General features: G+C 43.9%; 1 protein-coding gene across 4 annotated transcripts in view; it reads left to right on the plus strand.

Annotated features, from left to right (window-relative positions):
* Nucleotides 1-16,115, plus strand: part of KIAA1958 (KIAA1958 ortholog) — a 76,599-nt gene extending 60,484 nt beyond the window's left edge. Inside the window, exons 3-5 of one of the 4 annotated variants that reach the window (XR_010469030.1) lie at nt 1,084-2,650; nt 12,201-12,319; nt 14,751-16,115. Coding sequence is in view for 1 of the 4 variants with exons in the window: in XM_065046375.1 (XP_064902447.1) it covers nt 1,084-2,129 (1,046 nt within the window). In the remaining 3 variants the exon portion in view is untranslated. Of the gene's footprint in view, nt 1-1,083 lie in introns of all 4 variants that reach the window. The other 3 variants (XR_010469029.1, XR_010469028.1, XM_065046375.1) reach the window with 3 other exon arrangements.
* The last annotated feature ends 601 nt before the right edge of the window (nt 16,116-16,716 follow it).

A 16,716-nucleotide genomic window follows, 5' to 3' on the forward strand; every position in this document is an offset into this window, starting at 1 on the left:
TAGATACTGGCCTCCAACTAGACTCCGTACCATTGACTACCACTCTCTGGCTTCTCTCCTTAAGCCAGTTTGCAACCCACCTCACTACTCTATTGTCCAGACCACACCTCCTCAACTTAGCTGTGAGGATGCTGTGGGAGACTGTGTCAAATGCCTTACTGAAGTCAAGGTAGACCACATCCACCGCTCTGCCATCATCCATCCACCTTGTTACATTCTCCTAAAAGGCTATGAGGTTGGTCAAGCATGACCTACCCTTGGTAAAGCCATGCTGACTGCCCCTAATAACCCTCTTATCCTTGATATGCCTTGAGATGGCACCAAGGATAAGCTGTTCCGTTACTTTCCCAGGGACAGAGATGAGGCTGACCAGTCTATAATTACCCGGGTCCTCCTTCTTGCCCTTTTTGAAGACTGGAGTGACATTTGCTTTCCTCCAATCCTCGGGCACCTCTCCCATTTCCTAAGACTTGGCAAAGATGATGGAGAACGGTCTAGCAATGACTTCAGCCAGGTCCCTCAGCACCTTCATTGTGCTGCATTATTTTGTACTGGATGTTTCTGTCTTTATTTATTCAGCTCTTTAAAAATGTGTCTGATTAAAGGTGACTTTTACTGTCATAAATATGATGCTTTAGTTATTTTTCATGGAAAAATATTGGAACCAGTACAACCTGTGGTTTCACAAATGAGCTAATTCAGAATGGGCTGGTTACTCAGATTAGGCCCTGTGCATGGCATTGGGATGCACAGAAAAACCTTCTACCTTGCATTTGTTCTAAAAAACAGATTGCCTCTAATCCCACTGTTTCCTGCAAATCTCCGTGCACAAAACTGTGCCTCAGTGTCATGAGGAGCTCACTTTGGTTTGGTGCCATACTCTAGTACGTCATTTGTGAAACTGAAGTTGGCTTTTCAGTCATGTGACAGGTATATAATGGTGTTTTCAAGTTCTCTGTGTGAAATTGATTTTTTTTTTCCTTTTTTTTTTTCCATTTTAAGAAAATTCGCTTTGGAGAAAAGAGCATCACAAAAACTCACTGCTTCTGCTTTCTTTTGTCTTTCCCCTTCTCCCTCTTGCAGACCAGGATGAGAGAGCGGCAGAGCTCAGCAGGGAGCAGAACGAGAAGACCATTCGCAGCACACAGACGGCGCTCCGCAATTTCCGAGAGTTCCTCATCTCCAAGTACCCCTCTGAGACCCGGGAGATCTACGTCATCCCTTGCAAAGAGCTTGATGCCTACCTTGCTTCCTTCTTTGTGGATGCCAGACAAAAAGATGGGTCTGAATACGAGCCAAACAGTCTGGCCAATTATCAGTGTGGTCTGGAGCGGTATCTCAAAGAGCACAGGTATGGATACAGTATTACAAGGGATAAAGAATTCAAGAGGTCCCAGGAAGCTCTAAAGCAAAAGCAGATAGAGCTGAGGTGTAAAGGGAAAGGAAACAAGCCCCACAAATCCATGAAGCTCACCTTTGCCGATGAGCTAATCCTGCGCAAAAGAGGCTTGTTGAGCCGGTACAACCCCGAAGGGCTGCTGAACCTCGTCTGGTTAAACAACACGAAAGCGTTTGGGCACTGCACAGGTTTCCACGGGTCCACCCTCAAGTGGGGAGACATCCGCCTGCGGGTGACAGAGACCGGGTTGGAGTACCTGGAGTGGATGGGTCCAGACAACGGAGATGTCAATGCCAAGAGCAAGAGGGGTGGGACGGACTCCCGGGTGTACGCCACCCAGCACTCCCCACAGACCTGCCCCGTGCAAGACTACAAGGAGTATGCGCAGAGGCGGCCTCCGGCCATGCGCTACGAGGACGCGCCTTTCTACCTGTCCATCAAACCCGTCGTCAACTTGGCTGCGCTTCACTGGTACAACTGCCAAGCCCTGGGGAAGAACAAGCTTGCCAAGATGGTAAAGACAATGTGCGAGAAAGGCAACATCCCTGGCAGGAAGACCAACTTCAGCGTCTACCAGAGCTGTAGCACGCTCTCAGAAGCGCAGAGCAACCAGCTGGTGCTGATCTGCAATAACTTGAGCCAGCAGGCTGCCCAGTCCATGGCGAGCCACTCCAATACTGGCAACTTCATAGTGTCAGCATCCTATGACTCTTCCTCTGACACAGCTTGAAAGAGGGATGTCACCTGAACACTTTTTTTTTTCTTTTTCTTTTTGTTTCAAGCATTGAATTTGTGCCCAATAATACACATCAACTGTGATTGTACACTATTCCCCCATAGCCCTCTCTCCAGTATTAATTCACTTTATAAAAATATATAAATATATAATATATTTTTCTTTTTACAAATAAGTCAATAGAAATAGTTTAGTATTACTAACATAGTATTTATAGTGTTAATACAAAAATGAGAGGTACTTATGGGTTATAATATAAATGCAGATTTTAAAAGGACAAAAATGGTTCTCAGGCAACACAAGATAGACTGGAAATACCATTTTTAACATGCACACATCAGTGACTGTAAACCCCCAGGGAGGCTTACGTAGCAATTCTATTTTAAAGCATATTTCAATTTCTTATTTTACTATGACCTCCCAGAGTGGAGGAGACAAACTTATCACTGGCTGCTGCTTCTTACTTGCTGGCCTATTCTCGATCAGCAAGACCTAGAAATAAGAGATACATCAATGTAAGTTCATAAAACCATTTACAACAGTTTTTGTCTGGGATTTTTTTGGTTTGTTTGTTTCCCGAGGCTCATTTGTGCCAGATAGGAAAAAAAATTCCTGTAGTCAGCTAAAGGCTATTTTTAACTTGTGTTTTTTTTGATGATTTTCTGTGATCAAAATGTTGCTGGTCTTTAGACTAAAAAGTATTGTTTTCAACAATATGCAAGAGTATAATGGCAAAACCACTGTCATATACATAATTTTAACTGTTTAAGCACAGGTTGTTAGTATTTTGTCACTTTGTATACTTAATGTAAAATCTACTGACTTAGACCCACTCTTTCAGTATTCTGCGGAATGCAACAGTGCAGAAAAATCCACAATAATATCCCAAACTATACAGAAAAAATGTATCAAATATGTCTTAAGCCATCATTTGAAATTCACAAAAAGGATATCATGGAGATAGTAATGATAATTTTGTATTTACTACAGAAAATGGAGAAGCTGTGTAGTTTTAAGTGCTGGAAAACAAAGTCAGCTACACATAATCTATTTCCATTGCAGACAATGGACAACGTGCATGAGAGTCTGAAGGCAGAATTTGGTCCTTAAAGCCTTAAAATAATGAGTGCTACTGTTCCAGCATTTGACTTTGTAGTGTAATTATTATTCTCCTCTAAGTACACGGAAAACACTAACAAATTCAGTATTTCATTGAACGATTATAGTTCTTGACCTTTAAAATGATGTAGAGTACTTCTCAAGTAATTCAGCTTAGTTTATGTTCCACTAGGACCTCTTAGGGCTGTGATGAGGCTTTAGACAAGTCCACTGGGGTGATCTAGTGCCCGTTGAAGTCAATGAAGGAGTCAACCTCAACTGACTTCCCATGGGTGTTGGATCAAACTGTTACTGAGGGCATTTTTTGTTTGGTTGGTTGGTTTTGTGGTGGTTGTGTTTCTTTATGCTTGTTTGTCTTTATTCCTCGGCATTCCTGCACATCCTTCATATTCTTTAGATCTGCAACTGTGCAGTGACTTTAATCACCACTAATTGCAAATAAAGGGTAAAAAAAAGGTAGCACACAGAAGTAAAAAACAACCCAACTGGTGGCATTTAAAACCTGTTTTCTGTGTTGCTAGGACGAAATGTTCCTGTGTGCGAGGGAGGTGACAGAATGCCCGCACCTCACTCAAGCCTTATTGAAGGTCTCTGTAGGGGATGTGGTAGGTAGGAGATGTGCCACTGGAAGGTCTGAGAGCAGAGATTTTACACTATAACAAACATCTGTCCTTCCATGAAGCTTTGTGCAGGTGACAGCACCTGGTTCTGATCTCTTTGGGGTCTGCACGTGGCAAGGCTGGTACAAAGCCTGGCTCTCCTGTGTGCCGGCTGTCCCGGGGTCCTGTGTGCTGTGGCAGTGTAACCACACCAAATCTGCCACCTCCAGGTTGCTGCCTGCTGCGTCTTGGGGCTGTAGGGTTGGCGGTGGAGCAGTGGGCACAGATGGCAGAGTTGATACTTCTGTGACTTGGTTTTGGGGCTTGAAACAAAATTGTGGCCACTGTGGAAGTGAGTACAAGCTGTGCCTGTGACTTTCAGCGCCACGGCAAATCTGACTTGTAGGTGAAGGTGAGGGAAGCGTGTAAAGTCTTGGGGTAGAGCCAGCAAGACAGCTGTCCAGCTTCCAGATAAGACCAGCCATCTGATTGCTGGTAGCACAGCAGTGCTTTTAGTGATGCAGTTAAAAATAGTTTTGCAAAGCCAGTGCTGGTTTCTGTGGGATTTCTCTGCTGTTTCCCACTGAGGACTCAAGCAGCTGCTCTTAGTAATTGCTAGGGAGTAGGGGGGTCCCATGCCAAGGAGTTCCCTAGGGGTGCCAGCTGAGAGCTCAGCCATGGAGACAATCTCCAAAAATGTCCACGATCTCTGTTCCTCCCCATTGGCACTGATCTCAGCACTTCCAGTGGCAGCAATTGCAGGATCTGACCTGCCTCCCCACTTTGCCTTTTCCCATGCTGCAACACCAGGCTGGCTATGAGCTGGCCTTTGTGGGGCAGCAGATCTCTTCCCACCTCTCCTCCTCTGCCCAACTACCCCTCTTTGCTGGAAGAGCAGCCTTGACCTTGTAGGGGAAAGAAGCCACTCCGTGGGTGGCTGTCTTGTGTCTCTCCTCAAGCCTCGCAAGGCAGGAAACCAGACCTTTTAACCAAATTGCTATTATCAGGCTCAGAGCTTGGCAATGGTTCACATCTTCTGTGGGTATGCCTTAGGCGTGTTGCTTCAGAGCGGGCCATTTTGTGTGGGTTATTTAGTGTCTAATTTCACAATTATTCTTGTCTCCGAGGAGGCATATCACTGTCTGCGGATGTGCTGTGCTGTAAGCAGGTCTCTGAAGTTCTGCTTCGCATCAGTGCTGTAGTGCAGCCCCAACACAGACCTGGGCTCTGTCATCAGGAGCAAAAAATGCTTAGACTGACCCAGAAGAAGGGCTGGCACTCTGGGGTTTTATGCTGGGAAGTCATAAAAAGAATTTCCCATGATTTCTTGATTCCACATACTGTCTGAGCTGTTGTTTACAGCAGTATTGGGATGGTTTGTGCTCATGTCCAGCCCGTGTGCTGGGTGAGGCAACATCTGATAGCCCTGGCTTAGCAGGACACATCTGCAACTTTTGCTTGTCTGGTTGGGGGATAAGCTGTGGAGTATGTGTGCTTACTGTGACAGCCTCACTATTACAGGGGTGGTTTTGTTCTGCTTTGTGATATCTCTAGTAACTCCAGCTTCCAGTTGGTGCTGATGGCAGATTGCCTGGTAAATTCTGACAGGGCAGCCCCAAATAGACTACTATGTTGAATCAGTTAAACACATATGGCAAAAATATGATACCCAATTAGTGTCATACTCCAGAAATAAATTTATTGGTCATGAAGGGCATTTAGCACAACATATTACTCACTCTTCATGTGTGGACAGTTGCAAGGAATTCAGTGACCACAGCTTAATGAATTACCATTTGTATTAAGGCCCTGGGAGGCTTGTGAACAAACTGGGAGGGACATTTCTGATTTAAACCACTCTCGTGGTTTTGTCTCTTGCTGGTGGGAGAGTAAATGTCCCAGTGACTGTGGCTCAGCTGACAGGTGACAACTCAGTTGCTTGTAATTATCTCCCAAGTACTCCCAGACACTTTTGAGAGTGTCAGACCTGCTCCACCAGCGAGTTGCAAGCTCATCGCAGTGCTAAGACACGCCAGTGTGGCCAGGGGCTAGTGCTGCTTAGTCATACAAGCCTTCCTCTCTGCCTAAGCAAAGGATTGGCATCTCCTAGCACAGCTCTTCATACTGAGTACCTTCTACCATGAAGTCAAAAGGGCAGCGGGCAAAAGACGGTACTGCTCCCGTCCAGCATAGCCTGTTAGCGTGTGGGGTGGCTCTGTGAGGCAGGGTGGGTGGCTGACGGTGCTCCTGACCGCATCATGCTCCCATGGAAAATCTGAGCTTTTGCTCCATGGGACAGAATTTGATTTCTGTAAGGTGGGGGTAGCCAGCTCCAAAGTGGGGCTCACTTTTCTCCTTTTTCCCTTCCTTTTTTCCTCCCATTCACTTTTCTTCGATGGTCCAACGTGTTGGACCTCTTCAGTGAGTCATTTCAACTCACTAACCCAGCAGAAAATGCAGTAGAGAAAACGGGAATTCAGATAATTTTCTGCCACATTACCAGGTTGAATCTGGTCACAAATCGGAGTGCAGAGACAGTGTGGGAGGCAGAGGAAGGTTCTTACTTGCCAGTATCACAGAGTCATTAGCCTGGCTCCCCTACTGCAGCCTTGGAAAACCATCACAAGGGTAATGCAGACTAAGACCCTTCTGAATCATCCACAGACATACCACTTGCCCTCAGAACCATCTCCCAGCTTTTGGGAGATCTCAGTGCTACCAAGAGCAAATTTTGGCCTTGAACTTAAGAAGAAGGCAGAGTGCCAATGCACAGGCCTGCACACAGTGTGAAGGAGTCTCCTCCAATGTTAGCACAGGCTTTGCCACGTGGCCTTCTCATGACACCAAACCAAGAGTCAGACATGGGGATTATTCAGGGAGGTCACTGGGCTGATCTGGATGCGGCTGTGCATGATGCGCACACTTGGATCTGTTTGTGTGATTGCACATTTCGCTGGGCAGAGCTGTGGGCACTTGGATGGCTTGAGTTCTGTTTTATCAGTCACTCATGCATGTATTTATGATATTGTGGGTTTGCACAATGTACATGTATTCATGCAGGTAGTTGGAACTGAAGTCTTTAATATATGGGTGTTGCAAACTGCCTGTTTAATTTTCAAATATGTATTTATGCAACAAAATGTGATTTTAAGTGCAGGAGAATAAAATGCTGTTGTGAACTACATTGTAGACTAAATTACAAAGGATGTCTAAAACAATAGCACGTAGCTTGTTTATTTGCATAGTGCAATAATTCTATGATAGTGGCATCCAGGCTATTGACATATGGGACAATCTAATAATGTAAACAGCATCCCTGCTGCACATTCTCCTTCATGAAGAATATCAACGCTTTTAAGCTAATTTGTGTTTTTGTTTTTGGAAGCTGCTGTGCACCCATATTCCATCTACTACGTAGCTTCCCTCTCAGAAAGCTGTGTAGAGAATAAGATGCAAACATGTTGTGCTGCTGTGTGTGCTTGTTTCAGATGTTTGTGACCAGATCTTGTTTTGCTGTTTGCGCAAGTGATGTGGGGTGGGAAAATGGGGATCAGGAAGAGCAGGTGTTTTGTCATTCTAGAACCTGGGCTGTCCTAAGGACCAAAAACAGCCTTAAAGGAAACTGATATTCGTGTTGCACTACATTTCCTCCCTATTTAGCTCATTTTTACCCTTTCTTGTCACCGTGTCTGTGTACATCCCATAAGTGCATTGACTGACCTGACTAGCACATGTGGTGCATGGGCTGATCATTCCTCCTGACGATAAGCTGCAAGTGACTGTGACTGACCCTCTGGTCTTCCCCACCCCTGACACCCTTGCTTCTCCCACAGTCCTCGATCCTCTAATATTCCCCCCTCCTGCCATCTGCACCCAGGGGACTGCTTTGTGCAGGGCAGCTCTTGGCTGTGAGCTCCCTCCCTGCCTGTCAAGTGACCTTGTGCTTTGGGGATAACGTGCTCAGGGCGGACTGCCTCGTGTTGGGCACATGGGGTTTGGGGATTACCGCACATGAGCGCTCTGGAGGCTCAGAGCTCTCGTGCTGGGAGTGCTCTCCCTCTCTCTTCTCTTTGTGAGAGAGCTTTCAGATCATGAAACGAGATGAAATTCACTCCTGTGTAGAGGACCAGCCCCACGTCTGTGTGCTGTTGGGCCTTCCACTGACATCCTTGAAATAGGACCAAGATGACTTGTCCTCAACAGTACATAACTTTTGGGCTCACTCCGCCGTGGAAATCACTTCATCTCACATGGCTCAGGCAACAGAGCATCAGGACTCCCCTGACTGCCTGAACTCCCAGAGGCAGCGCAAATGTTTGGGAAGGAGAAGAGCTTACATGAATGTAATTTGATTTGCCTGAAATGAGCCTCTGGGTTAGAGTAGAGAAGAACTCAACTCTACACTGTGAAATGTGGCGGGAAGTGGGTCTGAACTTCTCAATGAGCATTCTTTGCTGAAAGTCAGTGTGAAGAGATGGCTGCTTTGCTGTCCTTATTCTTAAGAGAGAGGATGTATTTTATTTTTTTTCTGTGCTTTCATATGTGTGCTGAATCTCCACAATCTCAGTGCTGTGGAGAGAAAGCAGTCCAGCATAAATTATAGCGATGTTCCTAGCCAAAACACTTGAACTGTACTTTCTGGTGATGGTGCCCATGTGCTGGGCATTCCTTGGTGGTCGGGGACAGAACCATGTCAGCTGGTGTCTCCTTGTGCATCTGTTGGCTCTGCACAGAGCCAGCATGGATGTCATTGTACTGCTCTCCAAAAGCCAAGGTCCCAGGGCTGGCTTGTCAAGGACACACCTATCAGCCAGACATCTGCAAGCCAAGGAGGGGGAAGACCCTAAGGACAGCTAAATGATGGTGCTTTCCCCATGGACATCATATGACTGACACGTGAGGATGTGCTGTATCTCCTCAAGAGTTTTGGAAAGCAAAGAGCCACCAGGGACATCACTGCTCCACTTCTTTCACAGCAGCATTCCTTCAGCTGGCAATGGAGTGGCCCTTCTGAGAACAAGCTGGGTTTCTCTGGGTCCCCAATGAGCTGCATGGTTTCACTGCTCCCAGATCCACTTGTGCAGAACCAGGTGCCAGCCCATTCCTCCCCATTGCACTGCCTCTGGCTGAGGCCTTGCAAGGCTCTGCTGAAGTTGGTCTCCAGCACCTTGACCCTTCCCAAAAGCAGCAGAGAGGCATTTACAGCAGTAAAAGGCTGAGAAACTAAAAAGTCCCACAGCATAGAGACACCTGTGAGCTTGTTGAAAAGTTTGACACTGGAACATATTTAAAGCAGTGGTGATGTCTAAAGCTTTAATTCCTGATCTGATGGAGGAAGAAACTGGTTTGCACACGGCTTGCTCATTACTTGAACTGATGGGTTTTAACATAGCCTCTTGTCCTGGTTTTGTCTGGTATAGAGTTAATTTTCTTCCTAGTAGCTGATACGGTACTGTATTTTGAATTTAGAATAAGAATAATATTGATAACACACTGATGTTTTAGTTGTTGCTGAGCAGTCAAGGATTTTTCAGCTTCTCAGACTGGCCTGCTGATGAGAAGGCAAGGCGTGCACAAGAGGCTGGGAGGGGACACAGCCGGGACAGCTGACCCCAACTGGCCATGGGGATATTACATACCATATGATGTCATGCTCAGTATATACAGCTGGGGGAAGCTGTCTGAGGGCAAACACTGCTTGCAGACGGGCTGGGCATTGGTCAGCGGGTGCTGAGCAATTGCATTGTGCATCACTTGTTTTGTATGTTCTTCTATTATTATTACTCTCTCTTCCTTTGCTATCCTATTAAACTGTCTCTATCTCAGCCCATGAGGTTTTGTTGTTGATTCTCTCCCTCATCCCGCTGGGGTGGGGGTTGAGCAAGCAGCTGCATGGTGCTTTGTTGCTGACTGGGGTTAAACCACAGCAACTCTAGAGTCTTTGTGTCAAGTGAGGAATTTATTTCTGCTGTTTTCTCACTGAATTGGTAATGCACACAGAATTCTATTTGTTTTATTACACAAGCACCATTACATGAGCTGTGCATTGGAAATGGACTTACTGTTTCAAAAGGGATTAAGATGCTTTTGCCTAATCTTTTATTCTGTGCTCAGTATTCATTACACAGCAGTCACTAGTATCTGAAAAATAGTACATTTTCAGATTTCAATTTTAGTTGTTGTAATTAATAGAAAATTCGTTCACAGTTTAAGTGACTAGTGAGGTAGGGGCTATCATTGCCATTCAATGGCATAGACTTTCAGTGGGAATGAGATGCTTAGCTCTTTCAGAATGCTTGAAGAATCTGCCTTTGTGTTTTTTGTTTACTACTGTTTTATACAGCCCACAAGCATAAAAAAATAATGAAACAGCCAAGTGAGGGGAAAAGAATCAAGAAAATGCAAATTATATGGGGAAAAAATAATGTATTATTCTTACCTTATAAAACTGAACTCTTAAAATTAATTTTACAGATATTATCTTTGCTGCTTCAGCTGTTATTTTCGTGAACAGAGACAAGCCTCTAGCATTTCTTGTGCCTAGAATTCGATCTGCTTTATGAAGGCTGGAGTAATTCCAAGACTGTCCTCCATACCATTATGGCCCGTTCTCAGTTGGCCTACATCATATCTAGCCTTAAGTAGTCCCTGGTCTGCCCCACGTTGCTCATTCCCTTGGGCTGTCATGTATTTAATAGGCCTACTACATGTCAAATATCCAACCTGAAAACAAGCCAATGCAAGAGACGCTTCAACCTCCACCTTCAGTGGTGGATGCAAAGTATAGATCCAGAAGGCAAGGCAATAGTATTTGGCTTCAAACTGATTTTGATAACGTTCACATAGGAAAACAATCTTCTCCTAGTGATGCTGAGGCTGGAGGTGCACTGAATGATGACTGCGGTGTTAATTGCTTTGTGGAGGCCTTGTTTTTCTGCGTGGTGCTTATGGTTCAGACCTCACAAGCTCTGCCTTCCACAGGAGCTTTCTCCATGGGCAGTTTGCAGGACTGGGTTCCTCTGCACAAGGCCGGGTGCATGGGTGCGAAATGCAGGTGCAGAGACACCCAGAGCACTCAGGGATGTGCAGACAAAACGTGACATGCAACATCTTAACCGAGTCCGGAAGCTGTCAGGGGAAGAAATGGTGAGAACCTGTGTTTGCTCCTGTTTATGGCAGTGGCTGCGAGCTGGGTGGTTCTTGGCCATCACTGCGTTGTCAGTGTCTTTTTTTGTCCGTGTGGCCCATCTGTCTCAGGGTCATCTTGAGACCTGTCAGGGTAGACCAAATTGTTAAAGACTGGTAGAAAAAGAAGTGGCAGAATATCTTAAGTGTGATGAAGGTAGTGGAAAGGCAGTAGGAAAGGCTGGCAAATACAATGGAAGTTTTTGTCCTTTTTTTTCCTAAATAAGGCAAGAATAATCCTTATCCTTTAATATCCTACTTTGTTTTACATTGGAATTAGAAAATCTTTTCCATTTGTTTTAATTATCTGCTGGCTCTAACTCTGCCTTTGAAAAGCATTTTTACTATGACAACCTTGGTCTCATGGTGAGCAGTGCTAGGGAGAAACAGCTAAAGTACGGCTTTTATCTTTCCCTGCATGCAATGTTTAATCTTTCTAATCTTTTAATGTGAATGTGCTTTCTCTGACTTTGTAAATTGACAAGATTAGCACCGTTTCTCCCAAAACAGCAGTTGAAAAACATATTTTGCTTAAACACAGCCCCATTTCCACCAAACAATGTGAATTCTCCTAAGTGACCAATTCCTTCTCAGTTAAACCTCTCTCTAAGGCTAACTTCCACTCGCTGACTTTAATGACAACTCAACTTTTTTTAAGAACAGTTTGTAAAAAAGTAGATTTTGCTAATTCTTTTGTTCTGTTTTATAAGAAAAATACTCACTGTCTTGCCAAATAATAATAATAATTAGTAATAATAATAATAATAATTCTATGCATTGTGTGATTCGGTGATGTTGCTGTTGAAATTTTGCATGTTTTCTAGGTGTTCTGACATTTGTATGTTTATGTGGTACTTGTAAAAATGCTAACCATTGCTGCTATAATCACCACTATTGTAGGTAACTGAGAACTGTACTACGAAGCTGTGCCAGTTAGCAGGTTTTTTTGTGTGTCATGGTAAAACTGCGTTCTGCTGTTCATTTCCCGTTTTAAGCCAGTATTTAGTGCCTTCTGTAGAAGGAATCAATATGTTGTGGTAGACAGGAGGTGCCAAACTTCTAATATCTTGTTCTGCACAGATGATCACTTACCAGCTTGAAGCTTAAAAAAAAGAAAGTAAAGAGAAAAAAAAAAAAATGAACTCTCTGTCTTTCTTTACAGTGTCTTCTCATTAATTTTCGTTTGGAAAAAAAAAAGGCAAGCTTAATAGATTTGACAAGAAACCATCTTCCCTAGCTACACCTCCTCCAGCAGCAGTCTGCCAACTGCGAATGTGAGAGGTATGAGGGAATGCATTGTACCCAAATGTTCTGTCGGTAATTGGTGCAGTAATTAGCAAAACACGTTCAAGTCATTGCAGAGCCTGCTAAAATGCTGTTTACTGAAAGTAATCCTCTGATTAGCGTAAGAAACTGCTGTCTCTTGGAGCAGTTGTGAGCCTGCTCTTGCAAACAAGCGCCAGCCCAGTCAAGTGGTGGATTCCAGTCCCTGTTCCTCATCCGTTGAAGATGCACGTTGCTGCCAAATGGGACTTGGATGAAATTCAAGCCCAAGATTTTTGGTCCCCTTCTTTCTAACTGCTTTCATGGCAGACAAGCTCTGTTTATCAAAATTCTGACATTTGTTTTCAGTTCCTTTTTGCACCCTCCGTTAGAATATGGCAGTATAGCAAACACTCAACACACGTACATGTTCATTTTCATTTTGATGAGATTTTGACAGACTGAACTCGTACCATACTGTCGTCACACAACACAGAAAGGCAGGAGGGAAATACAAGATGTTCATTTGCCTAGCGCGCTTCCCAGCCACCAGGCACGGTCAACTGTACCTAGAATGGTCTTTAAAATAGTATTTTGTATGGAAAAAAAAGACTATCCTTTTTCCATCTGTGCTAGGACCTGAAAGCCTATTATATGTCTTGAAAAGACTTTTCAAATAAGAATAACAAGATGCCAGAAAAACTGCGTGAATAGGAAAATTAGAGTGCATTGAATTGATCCTTACAGGTACTGGTCTAAATTCATCTCTGTTCCTCAGCAAGACAATTTACAGCCCTTGTGATGTAAAATACTTCCAAAAAAAATAAAAAAGTTTATGCCAAAATTTTCAGTGTAGCTGCTCTTTTTTATGATACCCAAGACATTTGGAAAAAGTAATATTAAACGATGCAGCTCAGAACACACTGAAAATCATCCCATGTAGTAGGTCACAAGACAGTCCTTCACAAATCAATGAATTTGAAAACCCCAGTTGAAGGCCTAAGCCTTCCACTAGTGATTAGGATGCTTGGAAGGCTTTTGCAGCACCTCAGTTCCCATCTCTTGGAGGGAATCATAGAATCATTTTGACTGGAAAAGACCCTCAAGGCCATCGAGTCCATAACCTAACCATAACATAACTCTGGCACTAGACCATGTCCCTGAGAACCTCATCTGCAGGTCTTTCAAACCCCTCCAGAGATGGTGACTCCACCGCTTCCCTGGGCAGCCTGTTCCAGTGCCTGACAACCCTTTCAGGAAGAATTTTTTCCTAATATCCAATCTGAACCTCCTCTGGCGCAACCTGAGGCCATTTCCTCTCGTCTTATCACCTGTCACTGGGAGGAGAGACCATCCCCCTCCATGCTCCAACCTCCTTTCAGGTAGTTGCAGACAGTGATAAGGTCTCCCCTCAGCCTCCTTTTCTCCAGGCTGAACAGCCCCAGTTCCCTCAGCTGCTCCTCACCAGACTTGTGCTCCAGACTGCTCACCAAATTCATTGCCCTTCTCTGAACTCTCTCCAGCACCTCAGTTTCTTTTCCTGTAGTGGGGGACCCAGAACTGAACACAGGATTCCAGGTGGGGCCTCACCAATGCTGAGTACATGGGGATGATTACTGCCCTGGTCCTGCTGGCCACACTATTTCTGACACAAATACCGCTTTCTTCAGAAATCTTGGGCCCTTTTATTGTCATTTAACAGCTGCTAGCTTCTTCAGGCTCCTTCTGCCAGATCAGAAGCCAGCTTGGACCTTTTGCAATGTGTTTTTTTGCCTGTCTAGTAGCCATTTACACATGAACACACGCTTCCACTGGTATAACTGAAGAGTTCTGACTCGGCAGAACTTCTGCCTACGCAGCCCTAATATTAAATATGCAAGGCAGCAATATATGGACTTATTTCCTGCATTTATTCTAGTTGTGGCTAGATCTGAGTCTCCATGGTCCCACTGAAGGCACCAACTGTCTTACCAGCTGGTCATCCTAGGTTCTTCTATGTGTCGCCACAACTTGCAAACCAAATGCACCAGATTCATGCAGCACAGCGGCTGCTTTTCCCCCATCTTATTCTCTTCTGTTTTGAAGCTTGGTATATCTGCATTTTCTTTACCTTAGGTTTAAACATCCTTTATTTAGCACTTTGCACGCTGGAATTGCAGTTGTGGCTCTCCAGGTGCAGACCTGGCACTAGGATTTATCCTGCTGCCTGTGACATGTCAGGGTCTCTGCTGGCATTTGCTCGCTTTTTTCACCATGGTTCACTGGTTTCGAGATGCAAACTGGCTGATAGTAACGGTGTGCTGGTTTAGGTAACACCTTCCAACCACTGTGATGCCTTCTGTGTGCGTGTTGTCAGTCCTGTAATCGCTGTTGTAGTTATTGCATTTTGTTTGGAGTGCATTATATTGCAGGACAAGGTTCTTATCTTTGTTTGTTTGTTTTTGTTTAGGAAAGAAAAAGTAGCATTTTAGGCTGTGCTGCTGAAAGGAGGCAGGAGAGAATTATCCATCCAAACCCCTGTGGAATTTGGGGACTCAGCTGTTTTTAGACCCCTTTGCAAGCCCCAGCTGTAATCGGCTATTTAAGGTGGAGATCTCAGTCTGAGCAGTGCTACGTATCTTCTACTTGGAATACATTTTTCTGTACACAGGGCACCTTCTTACACAGATCTCTTGCCACTGCATTTGGGAGATCATGTGTGCAATAATTCATTAGGGAGAAGTAATATTTTTATGCATTTTAATGCATTAAGCTCTGCAAATCTTGAGTATCTGGGGGGAAAGAAGAGACTACTGGATCATTTTCTGAAGGTGTGAACATAATTGTCAACTATAGCCCATTTTCAGAGCCACCTGTTCAACCCCATTGTCCTCTACCTTATTTCTGGAGTTGCACTGGGACCTGAAGAAAAATGAGCAACAAAAAGGCTTCACTACTGTTAATGCGGAAAGATTCCATAACCTGCTTTTAGCTCCAGGTCCCCAGCTGGGTTTCCTGGGTTTCTGGGGCTGGTAATCATTTTACTTGTCAGCCAGATAGGTTTTGACCCATGTGGATGCCATGTTGCTATTTCTGTAGTATATTTTTAAGAAGCAAACTTCATACAGGGTAATGTCCTTCACAGGTGAAAATTAGTATGGTCAGGAAAGCTGTCATTTGTGCCAGTTGAGAACTGGTTTTTTGTGTTGTGCACCTTTTTTTGTTTTAATTTTACTGTAAGACACTCTTCTTTAACAGGGATGGAGTAAACAAATGTATGTTGTACTGCTCTCTGCCGCACTTCAGTCAGATGTCTCCTTGAAAAATGCTCTTTCAGTGTCTGAACACAAAAGTGCCCTCAATAAGAAGAAAGCAGAACCAAGAGATCTGGGTTTTTTGAATAGCATGTGTGTTTCGTCCCTTTCCCAATTGACAGATAATTACACTTATGAAAAGAATAGGTTCAGTTGTGTGCTAATTGGAGAATGACATTCACTTTCACTGATCTGCAAGTTCCAGATGTATTCTGATCTTTATTGCACTTCAGGTCCATTTTTATTCCCTTATGATAATCTTTAAGAACTCTGGTTCTGCTGCATTAGAGAATGATTTCACTGTCTGTACAATGTTTGCCACTATTGTAGTATGACTTTTTATTTTTGCTTTTTGAATTTTGTGTTGGTACAGCCTTAAACATACAGAATTAAAGGCCATTTAAAAACAATCAAGGTAGTCATTGATGTCTGTGATAAATGCATGCTTTATTCACGGTATTTTGTCTATAACTAGGTGTAGCAGCCAAGTCTCTTGTACTTAATAAACTGTTTTCTGAAAAGTCGACTGCTTTCTTTTATCAAGTGAAAGCGATTTACTTGGCATTTCAAAGCACGTTGTATAAAAAAGGCACATCTCTCTCTCACACTTTTCGAGTACGAGTATCAGCATAGCTCTCATGGACCTGTGATGCATTTCGATCAGCAGAGTGCAAATAGGCTCACCAAGAAATAGCGGCTGTCATGTCCTCTTTAACTTCTGGGGTTGTGTTTCAGGAAAACAGTTGAACAACTGCTGAAATCTGTCCCTGCTCAGGAATGTACTTAGAAGCACATTTGGCTTGAATGAGCACACGCTCATTTAATCTCACTTCGGTAGGACTGAAAGCCTTCCTCACGAGCCTTTTTCAATTAAAGACGTTTCCCTGAACCTGAGCTGGTTACATCAATTCCAAAACACAGTTTGGCTTGAAATTACTTATTTTGCACTTAGAATTTCAGCTGTAAGGTCTGCTCTCCACATAGTTTCGTTTTACTGTTCACCTAGAATAAAATTAAATGTGCATCCAAGGACATGCATCCTTTAAGACTGCTGCTTGTCAGCTCTGGCTTTTCTCTGTTCAAGAGGTTTTAAATTTAAAGGACCATAAATCTAAAGATAAT

Source organism: Columba livia, chromosome Z, assembly GCF_036013475.1.
Source record: "Columba livia isolate bColLiv1 breed racing homer chromosome Z, bColLiv1.pat.W.v2, whole genome shotgun sequence".
Classification (NCBI taxonomy): Eukaryota; Metazoa; Chordata; class Aves; order Columbiformes; family Columbidae; genus Columba; species Columba livia.